Here is a 21,689-nt window from a genome sequence, read left to right as displayed (position 1 = left end):
ACTGGTCTCTCTGTTACTGGCCTTGCCCCCCCTGGTCTGATCCCTCACAGAGTACCCAGAGTAATACTTAAAAAACATAGATTATTTTCCTCTTCTGCTAAAATCTCTCAATGGCTCTCCATTTTCACTGTTTATTTTTATTTTTTAAAATATTTTAAAAAAATTTTATTTATTTATTTTTAGAGAGGGAAGGGAGGGAGAAAGAGAGAGAGAGAGAAACATCAATGTGTGGTTGCTGGGGGCTGTGGCCTGCAACCCAGGTGTGTGCCCTGACTGGGAATCGAACCTGCGATGCTTTGGTTCGCAGCCTTCACTAAATCCACTGAGCTACGCCAGCCAGGGCTTCACTGTTTATTTTTTAAAGTTCAATTTATTGGAGTGATGTTGGTTAATAAGGTCACATAGGTTTCAAGTAAACATTTCTATGGTACATTGTGGGCCCGTCACTTAAAGTCGAATCATCTTCTATTGCCATATGCCTCCCTTCCCTCTGGTAAACACCATACTACTGTCTGGTGTATGGGTTTTTGTTTGTTTTTCTTGCTTGTTTGTTGCTCTCAGTTTTGTGTTCTTCACAGGAGTGAAAGCATATGGTTCTTCACTTTTGACTTCTTTCACTTGGCGTGATATTTTCAAGATTCATTCACATTGCAAATGGCAGTATTTAATCTTTCCTTTTTTGAAGTATATTTTATTATGCTATTACAATTGTCTCATTTTTTTCTCCCCTTTACCCCCTCTGCCATGCACCCCTTTCCCTGCAGCATTTCCTTCCCCCCTTAATTTATGTCCATGGGTCGTACATGTAAGTTCTTTGGCTTCTCCATTTCCTATATTATTCTTAACCTCCCCCTGTCTAGTTTATGCTTACCAATTATGCTTCTTATTCCCTGTACCTTTTCCCCCATTCTCCCCCTCCCCCCTCCCAGCTGATAACCCTCCATGTGATCTCAATTCTGTGATTCTGTTCCTGTTCTAGTTGTTTGCTTACTTTGTTTTCACTTTTTAGGTTCAGTTTTTGATAGTTGTGAGTTTGTTGTCATTTTACTGTTCATATTTTTTGTTATCTTCTTTCTATTAGTCCCCTTAACATTTATATAATAAGGGCTTGGTGATGATGAACTGCTTTAGCTTGACCTTATCTGGGAAGCACTTTATCTACCCTTCTATTCTAAATGAAAGCTTTGCTGGATAAAGTAATCTTGGATGTAGGTCCTTGCCTTTCATGACTTTAAATACTTCTTTCCAGCCCCTTCTTCCCTGCTAGGTCTCTTTTGAGAAATTAGCTGATAGTCTTATGGGAACTCCTTTGTAGGTTACTGTCCCCTTTTCTCTTGCTGCTTTTAAGATTCTTTCCCTATCTTTAATCTTGGGTAATGTAATTATGTTGTGCCTTGGTGTGTTCCTTCTTGGGTCCAACTTATTTGGGACTCTCTGAGCTTCCTGGACTTCCTGGAAGTCTATTCCTTTGCCAGATTGGGGAAGTTCTCTTTCATTATTTGTTCAAATAAGTTTTCCATTTCTTGCTCTTCCTTTCCTTCTGGTACACCTATGATTCAGATGTTGGAACACTTAAAGTGGTCCTGGAGGTTCCCAAAACTCTGCTCTTTTTTTTTTTTTAATTCTTGTTTCTTCATTCTGTTCTTTCTTTTGCTCCAAATCATTGATTTGAGTCCTGGTTTCCTTCCCTTCACTATTGGCTCCCTGTATATTTTTCTTTATTTCACTTTGCATAGCCTTCACTTTTCCCCTGTGACCATACTCAACTATTTCTCTGAGGATGTTGATTACCAGTGTTTTGAACTCTGCATCTGGTAGTTTGGCTATCTCTTTCTTCATCGCTCAGTTCTAGTTTAGGAGCTTTGATCTCTTTTTTCATTCGGGCCACATTTTTTTGCTTTGGCATGCCTGTTATGTTGTTAGTCAAGGAACCTTAGGTATTCACCAGGGTTGGGCAGCCCACATCAATGCATTGTGGTGCTGTATGTGGGACAGGGGTCAGAGAGGAAACAATGCTGCTTGCTGGGCTCTTGCCCCACTTTCAGTTACTTCCCCAGCTACCCACAAGTGAATTGGGCCCTTCTGGTGCTGATTCCCTGGGTGGGTGGGCTTGTGTATATTCTAGGACCCCATGGGCCTCTCTCAGGGAACCTCCTGTGAGACTGGGTGTTTGTCCTGCTGCCACAACCCACAGATTTTTACAGTTAGAGATTCTGAAGCTTTATTTTCCTGTGCTGGAACCCTGGGCTGTGCTGTCTCACTCCCCAGTTGTTCCTCCTGGTTTATCCACACAGAAATGTGGGACTGCCTGGTCCACCAGCCACTGCCTTGCTGTGTGTCCTCTCCATCCTGGCTGCCGGCCTCCACCCCTGCTACCAGTCTAGATGAATGTTTCTACTTTAACTCCTTGGCTGTGAGGCTTCCATACAACTTGATTTTCTTGCAGTTCTGGTTGTTTTTTGTTTTTAAATTTGTCGTTGTCCTTCTTTTGGTTGTGCAAGAAAGAAAAGCACATCTACCTATGCCCGTCTTGGCCAGAATTCTTCATCTTACGGCTGACTAGCACTCCATTGTATATACGCACCACATGGTTATACAATCATCGAGTGAAGGACACCTTAGCTGTTGCTATGTCTTGGCCACTGTGGATAATGGTGAAAGGAACATAGCAGTAATATATCTTTGCAAATAAATGTTTTTGAATTTTGGGGGGTAGATATCTGGAAGAGGGGTTGCTGGGTCATACGGTAACCCTATTTTTAATTTTAAAATTTACTTATTTATTTATTTTCAGAGAGGGAAAGAGAGGGAGAAAGAGACGAAGATAAACATCAATGCATGGTTGCCTCTCTTGCACTCACTACTGGGGACTGGGCCTGCAACACAGGCATGTGCCCTAGACTGGGAATCGAACCAATGACCCTTTGGTTCAATAGCCAGTGCTCAATCCACTGTGCCACACCAGTTGGGGCCCTAATCTTGATATTTTGAGGAACCTTTATACTGTTTTCTGTAGTGACTGTACAAGTTTACATTTCCACCAGCAGTGAATGAGGGTTTTTTTTCCCTCTCCAACCTCTCCAACACTTGTTATTACTTGTCTTTTTGGTAATAATAGGCTACGGGACCTCTACCATCTCTTTTCTCACCTCATCTCCTACTATCCCCCTTTACTATCACCCTTTCCCCCAAGTCAGAGACTACTTTATTGCTCTTAAAATACAAAAGGCAGCCCTGGAGGGGTAATTCATTTGTTTAGAGCATTGTCCTGATATGCCAAATTTGTGGGTTTTCTGTGTCTCTCCATTTCCCTCTCTCCCTCTAAAATCTATAAACAAATATTTAAAAAATATGAGAGGCAAGCTCATGCCTTAGGGCCTTTGCATTTGCCTCTTTCCTGTGCTTGAAGTGCTAGTCACCTGACTTACTCCTTTTGATTGTTCCTGCATCTGATATTTATTTACTCAAATGTCATCCACAGAGAAAGGTTGAAAGGAGGATGAGAGTGTTTTTATTTTTCTTGATTACGTAGCTCCTTTCAGGGGAACACAGGGACTTTCTCTTTTTATTTCCCTATTGTATCCCCATAGTCTGAAACAGTGCCTAGCAAATAGAAAACACTCAACAGGTATTTAATTATAATAATACATCTAACAATTACAAAGCACATACTAAATAGGTCAGGCCTACTTCTAAACATTTTTACATATTTAGCCCTGGCGATAATTTTATGAAGAACACAAAAAGACGGAACTGAAGGAATGAGAGAAACTGAGGCTCCGAGAAATTAAGCAACTTGCCCAAGGTTATACAGCTCCTTACTTGGAGCGGCGATTTGTAAAATGAAATGAATGAAGTTGGGTTTGGCAGTCACTGCCGGGACGGAGAAGGAGCGATCCGTTCACCGGAGTGTGGACAACACTAAGCGCGCCGTGCTCACCCTACAGCCAAGGTGTAAAGGAGGACATAAGAGAGCCTTGGGAACTGTGGGGCATGGCTCCACGGAGCCAACTTACTGCCAATACCAGTAGACACTTGGTACCCGGGCACTGGAAGCAGGAAGTGGCGGTGGGCGTCGCTCGGGGTGACGTCATGGTAGCGCCGGGGGCGAAGGGCGGGGGAAGAAGGAGGAGCGAACTGGGCTTAGGGGGCGGCTGCACAGTCTCCTAGATCCCCAGGCCTGGAGGGGGGTCTGCGCATAGCCGGCTGGCTCTTTTCCTGCCCAGTCCGGTCATAGCGGGCCTCCCTCGGGCCATCCCGATGGTGACCGGGCCCAGCGGAGCCTGAGCAAGGAACGGGTCCGTTGCGGAGCCGGAGGGCGGGAGGAACATGACATCGCGGAGGTGAGGAGCCCAAAGGGGCCCGGTGCGGGCCTCTGCCAGGGCCCCGCTGCGTTCGGTCAGCCCTCCCCGGGAGGGGGCGCCCCGGCTGGGCTTCGGTCGCCCGTCGGGGTGTCGGGCGGGCAGGCTTCCTCCCCACCTCCTCGCTCTCCTGGGGCCGGGGCTCGGGCCCCACCGCGCCCCCACCCCTCGGGTCCCCATTCATTTCCTGCCTCCCCGAGTTCCGGCTCCCGCAGCTCTGGGGATGCCAGTCTGGCTGGGGGCAGGTAGAGCCCCTGCGGGAACCGTGGACGCCAGGGGCCCGACTCGGCGCCGCATTCCTGACCCATTGCCTCATGAGAATTGCCTCATGGTGATTCCGAAATAACCCCGTCCCTCGGGGAGGCTCCTGGGCCCAGGACGCTAGAAGGGAGAACAGGGAGTTGCGCGGGCTGGCCCCCAATGGTAGAGCTGCTCGAGGTCCCTGCCTCTCGCGCGCGTTTGGGGGCTTCACTCAGGATCCCTGACCCCTTTCTTTGCGTCTTTGCTTCACCCCCTTCCTCCCCTCACGTGCCAGAAATGGAAAAACTGACTGTATCTGCAGCTATTAGAAGTATTTCCTTCCTCTGAGATCTTCGCTTTTGAGACAGGAGAGGGAAGGGAGCTGAATCTGTAGTTACGTAGTCCTTCACCACAACCTTAAAAGTCGAGTAACATTAATCACCCCTTGTTTTACGGGTGTGGAAACTGAGGCTTAGAAGTAACATGCTAATAAATGATAGGATCTGAACCTGAGAGTCAGAAGCAGGATTAATGAATTAATGAGATCCTTCGAAAGTTCAGGGTACTACTAATATGTAATATTAAGCTGTTGCTGTCAGCCAAACACATTTAATCTTCAGTATATCCCCACGAACTAGGTGCTATTATCCCGTTTTTAAAGACGAGCATGCTGAGTTTCGGAAGTTAGTGGTGGAGCCAGAAACCCCGTTGTTAATCACCATGTTGCTCTTACTGTTTTTATAACTATTGCTAATCACTCAAAAACATTTTTTTTTAGATTGTATTTATTTATTTATTTTACTTTTTAGAGAGGGGAAGAGGAGAAGGAGAGGGAGAGAAACATCGATGTGTGAGAGATACATCCATTGGTTGCTCTCGCGCGCCCCCAACCGGGGACCTCGCCTGCAACCCAGGCATGTGCCCTGACTAGGAATCAAACAAGTGGTGATCTTTCTGTTCGCAGGCCGGCATTCAGTGTGGTGAGCCACACCAGCCAGGGATATTGCTAATCATTTTTAAGCCTTAATTGTGTTGTTAAACATTAGTGTGACCTATTGTTTTCAGATGGTGATCCTGCTGTTTCTATCGCCACTCTGTATACTGTTCACATGTACGACTCATTGTTCAGTCTTGATTGTTCTGGTATGGTCAATGTCTTCCACCTTTGAAAAACTGTTTCAAGCTATTGGGGTTATTTGAATGTGAGACTTTTCCAAATATTAGAAATGTCTGCTCAGAATACACCTGCACATTATTCGTCAGTGGACCTGGAACTAAAACTGGAAGCTTAGAAAGTGGCTTGGTCAGGTCTGTTGACTTACAGGTCTGGGTGGTGTCTAACCGCATTACAACAGAACAGGGTATAGCCTCAGATACTGTAATTCTTTAGGGAGCTTTTAAGTAAAATAGTTGTCTGTTCTTTAATCTGTCAAATAGTCACTGAACCTTTTGTTCCTTATGTCTGCTCTTCCAGACAAGTAAGGATCTGCTTCTTTGGGAGACAGAAGACTAGGGACTGGGGGTGGGGTTAGGGGCAGGGTAGTAATAGACACGACATTGTCCAGCTTGTTAGTCCAGAAGCAGGAGAGCCTGGGTTCAGCCAAAGCAGCAAGTGATAAAGATGATGGCGTGAAATGGAGTGACTCCTTCTCTTTTCCAGTCCTCCCTGACTCACCTGTTATAAAAAAGACATGTCTGCCGCCTAAAAAGGCGGGTTATGAACATAACACATGCAATTGGGAACTATTGTTTTTCAGATTATAGGTCTGCTTTATTATTTGTAACCCGCTTTATTGAAGTGTAAACGACAGATGCAATAAATTTCATCTGTGGAAGTATATAATTTGGTTTAAGTTTTGACATATGTATATACTCGTGAAACCGTCACCACAGTCAAGATAATCAACGTGCCCATCGCTGCCTGAGAAGGTTCCTCGTGCCCCTTACACTCCCTCCCTTGTCAGGCAGCCACTGTTCTGCTTCATGTCCCTGGACCTTAGTTCGAATTTCCTGGAGTGTCAAATTAATGGAGTTTTATATCGGGCTTCTTCTATTTTTAAGATTTTATTTATTTATTTTCAGAGAGGGGAAGGGAGAGAGAAAGAGGGGGAGAGAAACATCAAAGTGTGGTTGCCTCTCATGGGCCCAACAAAATTATGTTGCGATTTATCCATGTTGTGGTATGTATCAAATATTTTATTACTTAGTTCTATTACTTAATAATATTCCACTGTAGGGATGTCCTACCCATTGTTTACCTGTGTACCTGTTGGTGGACATTTGGGTGGTTTCCTGCATTTGGCTGTCACACATAAAGCTACTCGGATTGTTCACGCACAGGAGTTTGTATGGACAAGTGCTTTCTTTTCTCTTCAGTCAACACCCATCAGTGGTGTGGCTGGAGCATGTAGTAGCTGTCCAATTAACTTTTCCAGAAATGGCCAAATTGTTTTTTCCAAGTGGTCATACCATGTACATTCCCACCAGCAGTATGAGATGAGTTACAGTTCTTCCACATACTCGTCAGCCCTTGTTGGTATGATCAGTTTCTACATTTTAGCTATTTTAGTGGATGTGTTATGGTATTTCATTGTAGTTTTTTTTTAATATTTTACTCATTTATTTTTAGAGAGAGCCAAAGGGAGGGAAAAAGAGAGGGAGAGACGCATTGATGCAAGAGAGAAACATTACTTGGCTGCCTCTTGCAAGCGCCCTGACCCCGGACCCAGTCTGCAGCTCAGGCATGCGCCCTGACCGGGAATCAAACTGGTGACCTTTTGCTTTGTGGAACGATGCCCAACCAACTTTTAGTTTTAATTTGTATTTTCCTTGGTGGTTAATCATGTGGATCATCTTTTCATGTGCTTATTTACTGTCCATATATCTTCTTTGGTGACATGTTTAATTGGTGAAATATTTTCCCTCTCTTTTATTAAGTTTGTTTTCTTAGTATTGAGATTTGAGACTTCTTTATTCTGGATACAAGTCCTTTATCTATCAGAATTACAAATATTTTCTCTTAGTCTGTGGCTTTTAATTTTTTTAAAGTGTCTTTTGAAGAACAGAGGCTTTTAATTTGGATGAAATCCTTTGTATCATGGTTTTTGTTTTTTTTTTTTTGATGGATAATGCTTTTGCTGGCATTTCTAAGAAATCTTTGCTTAACCCAAGGTCTCAAATGTTTTCTACAAGTGTTATAGTTTTAGGTTTCCGATCCACTTTGAGTTAATTTTTAAAAAATATTATTTATTTATTTTTAGAGAGGGGAGGGGAGAGAGAAAGAGAGGGAGAGAAACATCAATGTGTGGTTGCCTCTCGTGTGCCTCCCACTGGGGACCTGGCCCACAATGCAGGCATGTGCCCTGACTGGGAATCTAACCTGTGACCCTGTGGTTCGCAGGCCGGCATTCAGTCCACTGAGCCACACCGGCCAGGGCTTAATTATTGCAGCTTTATAACAAGTCTTGATATCAGATAGTCAGCCTTCCAACTTCATTCCTGTTTTTAACCTTAGTATTAATTCATTCAAGTAGTTACTCAACCAGGCAAGCTAAAGAAGATGGGCAAAGATCGCTTTCCTTACACCTGAGAGAGAGAGAGAGAGTAGACAAACACATAAATAAATAATACAGTTCCAGGAAGTAAATAGTAACTGCTGGGAGGGTGGAGATATACCAGAAATGGGGAGAATGGGGTTTGCTTTGGTTAAGGGGTTTCAGCAAAATCTCTCGCTGAAGAGATGATCAGATGAGCTGGCTCCTGAACGACAGGTATTGTTCTGGATTTTGTTTTGCTTAATTACTAAAATAATTATCTCTGACCCCGGTGTTTGGGGTTTAGATTTCGTATGCAGTCGGTAATTAAAATGCCAGTTTACCCAGTGCGCTGATAACCCCCAACATCACAGGCACGGAGAGGAAGGCAGTGAGAAATCAAAGGACGCTTCCCCAGAAGCTCTAGTGATGGCGGTACTGACTTGAGATTTTGAGATTGCTTTCCAGCCCCGCTCTGCCTCGTCCAGCTGACCTGACCGGCTGAGTGCAGCACGGGGCACGCCCTCTGCATCTGCCTTGGTCCCTCTGGAAGATGACGCAGGACGGCTTGAGCTGAGGGGGGGCACGGAATTCAGCTTGCCCTCAGACTCTTGGCTTTTGGTTTATCCGCCGCAGGTCAAGTACACTTTGTCCCAGGCTCTCCCCGGCGGCCACGTTTGTCCATCTCCCGTGGGAGTAAATAAACTGGCCTGGCTGAAAAATATGACAGTTCTATGTCTTCCCAGTGGAAGCTGGGAAGTCTGTATTAACGTCACGTCCCGATGTAAGCTCAGGTGTTTGGCCAGAGCTGCTCGGGGCAGGGGCCATGGTAAGGTTACTTACCCTTCCTGCACGTGGTCAGTGTGGAGACTGTCAGTGAGCTGGGCAAGATCCTGGGAAAGCAGAGCCAACTCCTGTTTGTACTGACTTTCCAGAACAATGGAGGACACTGTGTTTACTCCTCTTTCCCTTTGGGACGCACAGACAGCCCTCGCCATTCAGTGCTGACCTTTTATATTGATTGATTGATTGATGGATGGATGGATTAAGTTTAGAGAGAGCAAAAAAGAAGGGCGGGGGGAGAGAGACGTTGAATTGTTCTGCTTATTTATGCATTCATTGGTTGATTCTCATATATGCCCTGACTGGGGATTGAACCTGCAACCTTGGCATATCGGGATGGCATTCTAACCACCAGGGCAATGCTGGCCTTTCTAAGGAAAGGAAAGGAAAGGGAAAAGGGAAAAGGGAAAAGAAAGGCCGACAGGAAGGAAACCGACTCATTTGAAAGATGGTGTCGGAGGAGAGCTCTGGGGACGCTGGGCAGCCAGAAAGACCAACGAGTGGGGGTCCTGGAGCCAGTGAAGACTGAAACAGCACTGGAGGCAGCAATGACAAAGCTGAAGCGGTCTGACTTCGGGCACATAATGAGGAGGCAAGGTTCTTTGGAAAAGCCAAGGATGCTGGGAAACACAGAGGGCAGCAGGAAAAGAGGAGGATCCAATATGAGATAGGTGGTCAGCATCACAGAAGCCACAGGCATGGTCTACGGGAGGTAAGCGACAGGAGGCAGGGCTGTTGGAGACAGGACCTGGTGGACGTCACTCATCCATAAGGCCGCCAGGAGTCCGGCCGACTCAGTGGCATGGAGCACACAACCAGCACTGATGTTTGGGGTGTTCTGTGCGGGTTGTAGGCTGCAACCAAGGGTTTGAGACCCCTGGAATGGATTCAAGCGCCCTAAGATGCTACCCAGTTCATTACTGAGTTGCGGAGGGTTGTGTGCATTTAGCAGACTTTCACGTGCTGTCGTCTCTGGTCTCTGGCAACATTGAAACGTGAAAGATACAATTCGGGTTTTCAAAATCCACTGAATTTAGAGCGGGAGGCAGACTTTGTATGCTTGCCTCAAATGTGTTTGATAAAGGTAGCACCAGACTGAAATTGAACTTTACCAACATAGAATATACTATTTAGAATACACGTATACTTGTATCTGATACATACACACTGTATTTATGTGTCTGAACACGCACATATACACACACGTGGCATGTTTAAGATTTTATTTATTTTTAGACAGGGGAAGGGAGGGAAAGAGGGAGAAACGCAGATGGGTTGCCTCTTGCATGCCCCAGCTGAGAACATGGCCTCTCTCACACCCCGACTTGTGGACCTGGCTGCAACCCAGGCATGCGCCCTGATGTGGCAATCAGACCGATGACCTGTTGGTTCCCAGGCCCGTGCTCAGTCCACGGAGCCACACCAGCCAGGGCGCAGCGTGTTTATTTTAGAGGTAATGGACTTTAGATACAAGTCTTGATCATCCCACGGACCCACTCGAACGAAGTGTGGCTCCATTCATTCAGGCACTATTAATTGTGGGGTTACTGTGCTAGGCGTTGGGTGTTCCAGGTTTTGGGAAACAGCATGCGTGAAAGTGCTGAGGTGGGGGAACTTCCTGGAGTGCTCGAAGAACAGAGGGAGCACACACAGGAGCCGTGAGACTGGGGACGTGGTTGGGGACTGGACCACACGTGGAAGGTGAAGGTCCTCATTATCCTGAGGACCACAGAGTGGAGTCGGGTTTGTGTTTGAAGAGCAATGCGAAGTCATAGAAGGATGTGACCTGGGGAGTAGCGTGAGCAGATTTATTTAAAGACATCCCTCTGGCTGATGGGAAAGAAGGATGGTAGGAGGCAGGAGTGGACCCGGAGAGAGCAGACAAGCAAGAGGGGGCCTCGAACCAGGGTAGAAGCCGTTTGCGGAGAGAGTTTTGGAGGCAGCCTCCTGTTATTGCCTTGTCATCAGGGCAGGGATGCTGACCGGTGACTCTCCCTGAGAAGGCAATGCTTTATGAAGCCATGGCTGTCCCCTGCCACTAAACAGCTGCCCTAACAACTTTTTCCCAGCCTCTGTTGCTTAGAACGCGTGTCCCTAGTGACCACTGTCCCTTCTTTATGACTTACCCTTTTCCTATGGAATATTACATTTTAATTAGAAAAGAGGAAAATTCCTATAATCTGCAGAAAGTACCAGAGCCTAAACTTTCTCCCCAAGGCCAAAGGTAATGGTTTTTCTAGAGCTGCGAGTAAGAAAGATGTACCCAATATCACTTTATATTTAGGCAAGAAACTGAAATTAGACTTTGGATCTGTACTTTCAATGCCCTTCTAGGCGTAGCAGCTTTGAGAATAAGATCCTGAAATTGTCGTCTGCTTGACTGCTTGACATCACTAGGAGAAGCGGGTGCACAGATAAAACAAAACATTCAGCATCACTTATTTTCTTTCTGGTTCATCAGCATTGTTTTTAAAGACTCGCTTGAATGAATACGTTCCTAGCTTCAGAGAGCTAATAAGCCTTTGCAGAACCTGCATTCACTAGTGAGGGAGTTTAATTTCTGGTGTGATTTCCTGGCAAATAGTTTGGGTTCATAAACTCTTGCCTGCACGAATTCTGTCTCTCAGTTCTTCAAGCCCACTCAGCACAAGGCTCGTGTGCTTTAGGCATTGTTTTGAGGCTCTTTTTCACAAGTAGTGGTGGTGGTGGTGGTGGTGGTGCTGGTATGTGTGTGTTCAACTCTTTCTGTGAGCTGGGAGGGACCCACCTGGGCCTTGCTATGACCTGAGAGCCTTACTAAGCAGACGACGCCCAGAGTGTGGCCGGTTAGAAGGAGTTGTCAGGGGCAGGCAGGTTTGCAGAGGTTAGGGACCTGTAAGGGGAGGATGTTCTTCTCCCCTCCCCCCTCTCCATGTGACTTTTCCTCCCTGCCCTACCTTTTTGGTCTTTTAGCCTACCTGGTTTTTCTTCACGCTCCACAAATTCATTCATTCAACAGCCATTCATCAGTGTCCACTGTATAGGTGGGGAGGACTAGAAATTCGTGTTTCTTCTCATCCTGTCTGGACACACTGTGTTAATCACCTTGTTGATGAGCTCAAGTGGAGTCATGCTAATTTGCCTTTCCCTCTCCTTTCAGGTAACATAGGTGTGTTTACATAGCTTTTTTTGGTAGACTAACCACTATTGTTTGCATTCCCATCAGGTGGGAGATGGGGGTGGGGCTCAGAGATGAGCGGCCTTAGTGCCCTATCTGACAAGCGTTTACAATTCTCGAGGCCAGCCCTCTGCTATAATGCAAGTTCTGTTAGCACCATTGTTCTTTACCCTCGCTGCACTCTCAGGGGTTGGATGAACGCTAACTGCTCCTTCTTAAGTGACACGCACCCTGCGAATCACAAAATTGTCAGTGATTGGACACAAATATTAAACCTACAATTGAGAAAGGGTTTTTGATCATTACAAATGCTTTTTGGGAAAAAAAATCTAAGGAAGAAGAGTTTACAGCGTATCCAAGTTCAAGTAGATGGGTTATGGAATAGAACTCTTGACTTCTCATTCCATGTGCTCTTTGAGATAATGTAGGGACAGTCCCTGAAACCACGAAGTGACATTTATGAAAAGGCAGCACAACGTAAGTGCTACCTGTGTCAAAATGGCCTGTGTGAAAATGACATAATTATGCAGGCGGAGACTCTTGTCCTGCGTATCTTCCACCAAAACTAACAGCCGTAACAACGGCGGTAACTAATGTTATTAAGCCCTTACTTTGTCCAGCCTTTGTGTTAAGTGCTGGTGACTAAGTTTCCCCTGTAAACACTACCCACCTCTGTTCACTGTTAATAACATGATAGGTATAATGATAGGTTGTAAGTCAAATAACATAGTTTATTTAATAACGGGGTAAGGAGACCACCCCCTGCCTTATCTCCTGTGGCCAGCCTGCCTGCCGGGTGTGAGTGGTGACCGGGCCTCACCTTGGGCAGTTAACTATTTCCAGTACTCAGTCCGGTCTTACCCGATGGCTGGTGCCCAGGAGGATGTCTCCCCGGGTCTGTATGCTACTACCTACAGTAGTTTTAATGAAAATTCCCGAAGGGAATGTCTGAGGGACCCGCGCAAAAGCCAGACACTTGTTCCAAAGCCTCCCCGCGCACATGGAAACGCCAGAGTTGGATATTTTAACTGAGAACAGAGCCTGTGCCCACTGACACCTGTGCCTCTTCCCGACCCCGCAGCGTCATCCCGCGACACCCCCCAGGTCAGGTGGGCAGCTGGGTGGGGGTGGGTGAGGGCGAGGGCGGAGATGGGGCTCACCCCCCGGCTGCCCTGTCCCTTCCCTTGGAGCCACAGATACGTATGAAGCAGTAATGTGTTCACTCCTGGGTTAGGGGCGGAGGTACATGCCGGGGAGAAATAGACGGCTTCTCTGCCCTCCGGGAGCTGCCCGGCCAGCCTGTGGCCTGGCAGTTGTAGAAATGTGTGGCTGGAACCCACGTTGGTATCGCCCAGGGGCAGCCGTGGCCCCCTGAGAAGGTGGGACGGGGGGGGGGGGCTGTGGTCTGAATGCGGAGAAAAGGAAGTGCAGAGGCCACGTGGGGCACATTCGGGGAAAACGGCGAGGCCACCGGAACAGGTGAGTCAGGCAGGGGCCACGCCCTGCAGGTCCTGTTAACATCTGTGACTTTTATTACATATTTTTTCTGACAAAACCTGAAATCTCCGGTGGCTAAGGTGAAATCGGACGGGCTGGTTCTGTGCTAGGCGCTGTGCGAGTGTTGACTGGCTCCGTCTCAGAGCGGTGCCGAGGGCTCGGCCTCTCTGAGCAGAGCCGGGAAGCAAGCGGGAGCCGGCAGGGAGAAGGCTGCTAGGAGCCGGCGTGCCCAGGCGAGTCCCGGTGCGGAGCGAGCGCACAAGGGGTGAACCTGAGACAGGTGCTTGCCACGCTCATAATGAAACATCCTTTTCTGGTTATATCAAAAGCTCCTGTAAATCTGTACGAAAAAAAAAAAATCCAGTAGAAAACAAGCAATGCCAAATGGGCCACTCACAGAAAAGGGGGGAAATAAAGTGGGCTGGAAACACGAAAAAGTGCTTAGTTTCACATAGAAATGCAAACTAGAATGGGACCATTTTCCGTGAAGCAGAGCAGACAGAGATGAAAAGGTTTGGTAATATGTGTAGTACTGGCAAAAGTGAGAGAGAGCAGGGACTTTCACACCCAGTTTGTGGAAGTTGAAACTAGTGTCTTCTTTTAAGTGCAGTTTGGAAAATTTGTCAGTAAAAAAAGTCTTGACAAAGCAATTTATTTCTAAAAATTTAATTTATAAACATACTTGTAAAGTGTGTAAAGATGATTGTAAGGGGCATGTTCTGCTGTACTATTTATAAATAACAAAAGCCTGGAAATAATATCAGTATCTTAGAATGAGGATTAAATTACAGATGATGTATTCATACAATGGAATAAATATTATGTAACTATTAAAAAGATGGTATTGATATAGAAAGCTCTTCAGCCCTGATCACTGTGGCTCAGTGGGTTGGGTGTCGTCCTGCAAACCAAAAATCGCCAGTTCGATTCCCGGTCAGGGCACAAGCGTAGGTTGCGGGGTTCAGTATCGGGTCAGGGTGTGTACGGGAGGCAGCCAATCGATGTTTCTCTCTCACATCGATGTTTCTGTTTCTTTCCTCTCTCTCTCTAAAATCAATAAACATATAACAAACGGAAAGAAAGAAAATCAGGATAACATAGAATAAAACGATCTCAGTGGAAGCCGTGAACACTGCGCTTGAGGCCGCCATCACGGTGGGGAGGGCGAGGAAAAACCGGAGAATCCTTTGAGAACCGTTGTTTGAAAAGAAGGAAGAGACGACAGTGGCGGCAGCAAGGGAGCAGACCGGGCGGATGGCCAGTGGGGGCAGCTAAAGGGGCGCCGAGCCCGCAGCGGTCCGTTCAATGACCGCTGACTGGCAGTGCGTGCTGGGAGAGCGCCCCCGCGCGTTCCCTTCCGTGGAACAGGGATGAAAGTAATTTTCCGTTTATTCACTTCGTTAACCCAGTAATTGTAGGTGTAAGGTTTTTTGTTTTTTTTTTAAATACTACAGTATGACCATTCTAATTTTAAAATAAGAATCTTGTTAGAATTATGAACAGGGTATAGTTTTTGCTTCGTGAAGCTGATTGCTATGTTACTTGGTACGTAAATAATCATAGCGTTGATCTTCATAATGGATGGTCGATTTTTTTTTCATAGAAAACAAACTCACAATTATTGTCATGGCTGATAGGTTTGGTGTCATATTTTATAATTATGTGTTGTGTTCTTTGTATTGTATCACCACAAGGTAGTGTGTGTGTGTGTGTGTGTATGTATATATAAAAAAATCTTCACTGAGGTCATATTCATTGATTTGAAAGAGACAGAGAAACATCAATCAGTGCCTCCTATATGCACCCCAAGTGGGGATTGAACCTACCACCTAGGTATGTGCCCTGACCGGGAATCGAACCTGCAGCGTTTTGGTGCACGGGATGATGCTCCAATCAGTGGAGCCACCCAGCCAGGGCCCACTTTATTCTTTTTTTAAAAACCACTTTCATGAGATATAATTCACATACTATACAGCTCATTCATTTAACATGCAGGTTGGTGGTTTTTAGTATATTCACATACTGTGGCGATCACTACAATTGTACGGTGTGTTTTTTTTCTCCATAAAAGAGACTCTGGACTTAATACCCCGTGCCCCAGACTCCTCCTGCCAAGCAAGCACTAATCTACTTCCTGTCTCTGTGGACTTGCTCTTTCTGGACATTTCACGTCAGTGGAATCACGTAACATGTGACCTCTGGTCTCTGGCTTCTTTTACGTAGCATGATTTCGAGGTTCATCCAAATCGTAGCATTTATCATTACTTCATTCCTTTTAAAATGGCTAAATAATGTTCTAGCGTATGGATTCTCACTGCATTCTTACAGTGAACCTAAAAACGGTCATTTCCACTTGGCAGACGAGGAGTCAGGTGAGAAGAACTCGCCCAGGTCACAGAGCCAGTAAGTGGTCGAGTTCAGACATGCACCTAAGTCTGTGGGACCCTCATGTCCTTAACGCACGATTTAGGGCAGCCGTTCACCCCTGCACTCTCGCCTTCGCTGTCGTAAGACACTGTAGTCGGGCTGATATTTACTGAGCAGTCTCTTCAGAGTTCATTGGATTGTCAGTACTAGGACTCTACCTGTAATGTTGACTTATGTTCCTGGAGGCATTGAATCAGCCGGTAAAGGCCCAGGATAACTGGACTGCGGAAACTATTCCTGTTACCGCAAATCTTGATGACTTTTGGAGCCCCGGAAGGAATCCCTGCTGGGAACCAGAGAGGAATTTTTTTTTTGACGTGGGTGCCTTCCGAACTATTTGAGAGTCAGTTGCAGCCTTAATGCGTCATCGCTGCAACATTCTTCCGTGCGTCTGTCCTAACAACAAGGACACTCGCACGCATAGTCCCAGGACACTCATCAAAACCAGGGAAATCTGTATGATCACAGTGCTCTCACCGAATTCCTATCCCCCTTCCAAACTGTTTCTGTAGTGTCCTTTAGAGCAAGAGACACAACAAACAACAACAAACCCTTCCTCTCTGTTTGTCTCCCTTCCCTCTGCTCCGTGATGTGGTCCGGAAGGAACCGCACCTTGTGTTTCAATATTTGTGTGTCGTTACTGGCCTGTAATCTGGGTGGTTGTTTGACACCCCCGCCTTCTTCCACAGTTTTCACATTTTCAAAGAGCAGTGCCGGTTAGCAGAATGTCACTCACTCAGGGTTTGTGCGGTGTTCCTCATAGTTAGGTTAGGTAATGCGTTTTTGGCAGGAATGTCACCGAAATGACACTGTGTTCTCAGCGCGTGGTGTCAGGAGGCGCATGCTGTCGTGACTGGTGATGGCAAATTTTACCAGTTGATGAAGATAGCATATATCAAAATCTCGGCTCTGGAGTTTATTAGTGCATTTTACTCGTAAGAGTGGAAGGGAAACATTGATCGGTTGCCCCTTGTACACCCCCAACTGGGCACCTGGCCTGCAACCCAGGCGTGTGCCCTGACTGGGAATTGAACTGGCAACCCTTTGGATTGCAGGCCGATACTCAACCCACTGTGCCACACCTGCCAACCGGGGCTCGTTCACTTCTTAATTAACATGTAATCAGTAAGCATTTTGTGGGGATTGCAGTTCATAGTCTGCAGTACATCCACGCTGTTGCGCGACCATCACCACCACCTGTCTCCTTAACTGCCTCATCTTCCCAAACTGAAGCTCTGTCTCCATTAAATGCTAACCCCCAGTTCCCCCCACCCCCTGGCAACCCCCACCCTCTGGCAACCGCTATCCCATCTTCTGTCTCGGGGCGTTGACTGCTCCGGGTACCTCGTGTGAAGCGGAATCACAGGGTGCTTGTCCTTTGGTGACTGGCGTATTTCACTTCGCATAATGCCTGCAGGCTCATGCATGTCGCAGCGTGTGACAGAATCTCCTTCCTTCTTGAGGCTGAGTGAGACCCCACTGCTGTGCACAGTCGCATTCTGTTCCCTCGCTCACCTGTCAGTGGACACTTGGCTGGCTCCTGCCTTTTAGCTGTTACCAGTAACGCCGCTGTAACCGTGAGTGTGCAAGTCTGTATTTGAGCCCCTGCGTTCAGCTCTTGGGGGTATAGACCCAGAAGTGGAGTCTCTGGATCATGTGCTCATTCCCTGGTACATTTTCTGATGAACCTTAATTAGTTTTTAAAAATGAATGCCTGGGTGGACTCTAGGTTTCCTATTTTATTCAGTGAGTTATAATCTGTTAACGCCATGAATTATTTTGAGGTACAGATTGTCTCCGACTTGCCGGCGGGAGGACCTTCGAGCCTGCTCCCATGTCATCATTTTGGCACGCCCCCATCGGAGCCCTTTCTCGCTGGGGCACGATAAGGTGTTGCAGGCTCACCTCGCTTTCACTGCCCCAGCCCTGGAACCCCGTTTCTCCGAGGAGCCCAGTTCCTCTTATTGGAGAACGGTGTTTAGGAACCAAGATACGCGTGCTGGGCGTGCTGATGGCTACCGGGGTGTCATTGCTCCCAGGCTCTTCCGGAAGAAGGAGCTAGTACAGTACGCATGTATGTTGGGTGTATACATACACACACACACAGACATACCTCTGTATTTCTGTATCTACATATCTGTCTCCATATATATATATGAAATTCTAGACTTGGCACTGATCCCTTCAACTCCAGGCTAACAGCACAGGATTTATTCTGGCTCTCTCTGTTTCCGTCGTTGTCTCTCTCTCTCCAACAGCGAGAAGCCTGGCTCCCATGATCTTCACTGCGTTTACTTATTTATTAAGTAGTTTATTTATTTACTTACATGCTCGTTTACTCCCACTCCATATGTTCAGTCTCCTGATCATGTGGACTACCATTTTGGGCTGGTCTGCCACGTGACTGGCTTGATACCCAAGCGCCCAGCCCTACCTGCCGTGCTAGCAGGACCCCTGGCCCCCACCAGGGGGAAGGCGAGGAGGGAGGAGTGACTGAGGAGAAGAGGGGGAAGGGCCAGGGAAGGTTTGATTTGCATTTTTATCAGCCGCCCTACTCAGGCAGTTTCAGCTGTGATAGTGTGGCAGGTGGTGCTGACAACCCTTTATTGTTCATTTCTCTGTCTCCCTCCCTCTCTCTCTCAAGATGGTTTCATCCAAATATCACTGGCGTGGAGGCCGAAAACCTACTGTTGACAAGAGGAGTTGACGGCAGTTTTTTGGCAAGGCCCAGTAAAAGTAACCCTGGAGACTTCACGCTTTCCGTTAGGTAAGTGGGAAGAGAAAGACTCCCGGGAGTGTTTTCCAGGGAGGAAATGCGCAAACCGCTCTCGAAACCGGTACGGTTTTGTCAACCAGTGTCATCGCAGTAAACTCAGTAAAGGACACACAACGAACAAACCACACACACAGACCCCTTGCTGCCCTCGCCCGGGGTTGGGAGGCCTGCCTGCCGCTCTGTGGTGACGCCTGGCCCACAGGCCAGACCTGGGTCAAGTGTGTGTGTGTGTGGGGCTCAAGTGTGTGTGTGAGGCACAGCCCCCCCTGGGAGTGAGAGGCCGGCGAATTCAGCAGGAGGGGGTTGGTTGGAGGTGGGCATTTCTTGTCCCCCCAGAGACCGACCGCTGAGGGTGAGCTGGAGCCGACCACAAACAGCCCCTAAGCCTCCCCTGCCTGAGTGCACTCATCCTGAGTCGGGCTCCCTCCGAGTGGGGAAAATACTCCTGGAGAGTTTCTCCAGCTCATTTGTGTGTGTGTGTGTTTTTTTTAAGAAATAAAACGTCACTGAGGAAGTTGTGGTCCCGTGTGTTCCCCTGCCCAGTCCCAATCCCCCCCCCTCCCCAGAGGAAACCGCGCGCAGAGGTTGGCTGGTGCCCTTCCTGACCGTGCTTTTGTACTCGAACTGCGTTTGTCCTGTGTGTGAACGGTGCCACGCCAGTGTGTGTGTTTAGAATTCACATCCGTGGCTTCTTCATAATGTATGCATTATTCTGCAACTTCCTTTTAAGAACTTTGAAGTGCTAGGCCAGTACCCACAGGTGTAACTGTTCATTTTGATGGCTCTCTAATCTTTGAATGGTGTGAACGCATCACAGTTTTTCCAGCCCCTTATTGTTGGGCGTTGGGTTGTTTTCAGTTTGTTTAACATTTTTTTTTTTTTTTTTGAACAGCATGGCCAGCATCCGGTTACATGTCTCTTTGAGTAGGTGTAGGAGAATTTTTGTAGAAATTGACTTTCTCTTAAATACTTATTCTCCCAACTGGAGCTCACTGCAGGAGTTAGAACTGAAACACTTTATGAATTTGCTTTTATTATTATTTTAAAAATAAAGATGTGCTCTTGAGGATTCATTTAGGATTCCTTTGGGACTTGGGAAACCCCTTTGTGGTGTAGATTAGTTTCTTAAGGAACCTTTGTCATTGGCTTTTGCTTCCCTTTTACGATATGATACGAATGAGTGGAAGCCTTCATAAGTCTTCTGGGCTTGTCCCGGCACAGACATCTGACCCAAAGTGACATTTGATCTGTAAGAGTTTGCATAGAGATCATGTAATGATGAGGATGAGGATGATGATAGCAAACGTTACTGAGGACTTGACATATCCCAGGCTGTTGGGCTAAGCACTGTCCTCTCATCATTTCATGTAATTTTCCCCAGCAACCTGTGAGTAAGCACCACTGTTACCTTTGCCTTGCAGGCGAGTAAGCTGAGGCCCAGAGGTTAAGCCGGTAAGCTAGTCTCACGGCTAGGAAGCGGCAGACCCAAGACTCCAGAATGACTGGGGGCTTTTCCCCGCCACTTTTTATTGTGAGAAATTTCAGACCTGTAGGAAAGTTCATAGGTGAAGCAGTGAACAACCACTTTCTCTTTACCTGTTAACATGTTGCCATATTTGCTCTTTCTCTATGAGTGTGCGTTTGTGTGTATTACATACCTTTCCCCGCACCCCCCCCCCGAAACTTTTTGAAAATAAGTGTGTACGTATCAGGCCATTGATTTTTACCTCTAAATACTTAAGTGTGCATATCCTAAGAATGCACTATTGTATATGAGAAATGTAAACGTTGATTCACTAATATTATCTCGTATACAGTCCATACTCAAGTTTTCCTTATTATTTTAATGAAGGCTTTCGAAGCCATCCTATTACTTCCCATCAGGAAGCACATAAGATGTTTGCTCCATCTGTTGGTGTTTATGCTCCTGGGGGGTCATTGTCTGTGGGCCCTTAGAGTAGACGGAGTTGGGAAATAAATATTTACATATTTAAAACCAAGTGTTCGTACTGGTAGTTCCAGGTCAGCCCAGCCCCTCCCCTTTTCCCGTTCCATGTCTGTGCTCCCCTTCTGGAGTGGGGACCCTGGTCCACCGAGGCATCGGTACCTGACCTCATTTGCACACCCCATGGCACAAAACCAGAATCAGAAAGACCGTGTCTCCGTCGCTGCTGATTTCAAACCCTTTAAGTGAAGTTCATGGCTCCTTGGGGGTCTTTTTGGCCTTAGAACATATCCCACTAAGGATGTAGGAAAGTTCGTAGGAAAGGACATACATTTTTATAGTATTACGTGTAAATAATATTTGTAACAGGCATATACAGTCTGTGTGTGTCCGTATCGTGAGCAGCATTTAGCACGCAGCGTGTGTTTGCACAGTTCCGTGGTGGTGCACGCTCGGCACGTCACTCTGCCTTGTGCTGCTTTCGGGCCGCGCCGTGTCTCCCAGGCCCCCCTGCGTCGCTGGGCCCGGGTCTGGTCCTCGCGGGAATGGCTTGGGTGGTGCCGTTAGTTAAAGGCTGGGAGTCCAAAGCTCAGGTGTTAACATGACGTCAGGTGTAGCTGGAGGAGGGCGACCTGAAATGCCTTTTTTACCCATTGGGAAAAGTAGTCACCAAAAAGTAGAAGTAGATATTTTTAGTAACATCGTGCGGCAAATTTTCTTCTTTTCCTTAGTTCCCATTTTCCTTTTTCTTTGGGAGAAGAGTGTTTTTATTTTCCAGAGGCTTCACCAATAATGCTACCGGGTGAGACTAAAAGTAAAGAAGGGGCCGCCTAGGCGAGGATGGGTGTGCTCGAGATGTCCTTAGCAGCTCAGAAAACCGTAGACTGCCTGGGCAAACTAAAACACCCGG

At 46.8% G+C, this 21,689-nt stretch overlaps 1 protein-coding gene across 2 annotated transcripts in view; it reads left to right on the top strand.

Annotated features, from left to right (window-relative positions):
* Positions 1–4,122: 4,122 nt before the first annotated feature.
* PTPN11 (protein tyrosine phosphatase non-receptor type 11) overlaps positions 4,123–21,689 on the top strand; it is a 56,875-nt gene continuing 39,308 nt past the window's right edge. For both annotated transcript variants that reach the window (XM_045842233.1, XM_045842225.1), the window contains exons 1-2: positions 4,123–4,343; positions 18,703–18,825. In XM_045842233.1, coding sequence (XP_045698189.1) covers positions 4,330–4,343; positions 18,703–18,825 — 137 coding nt within the window. In that variant the 5' untranslated portion in view covers positions 4,123–4,329. The remainder of the gene's footprint in view (positions 4,344–18,702; positions 18,826–21,689) is intronic.

Source organism: Phyllostomus hastatus, unplaced genomic scaffold (assembly GCF_019186645.2).
Source record: "Phyllostomus hastatus isolate PE091 unplaced genomic scaffold, TTU_PhHast_1.1 phas_contig_1162, whole genome shotgun sequence".
Taxonomy (NCBI): domain Eukaryota; kingdom Metazoa; phylum Chordata; class Mammalia; order Chiroptera; family Phyllostomidae; genus Phyllostomus; species Phyllostomus hastatus.
The sequence above is the reverse complement of the archived record's forward strand: the minus strand, read 5'-3'. Positions and strand labels throughout refer to the sequence as shown.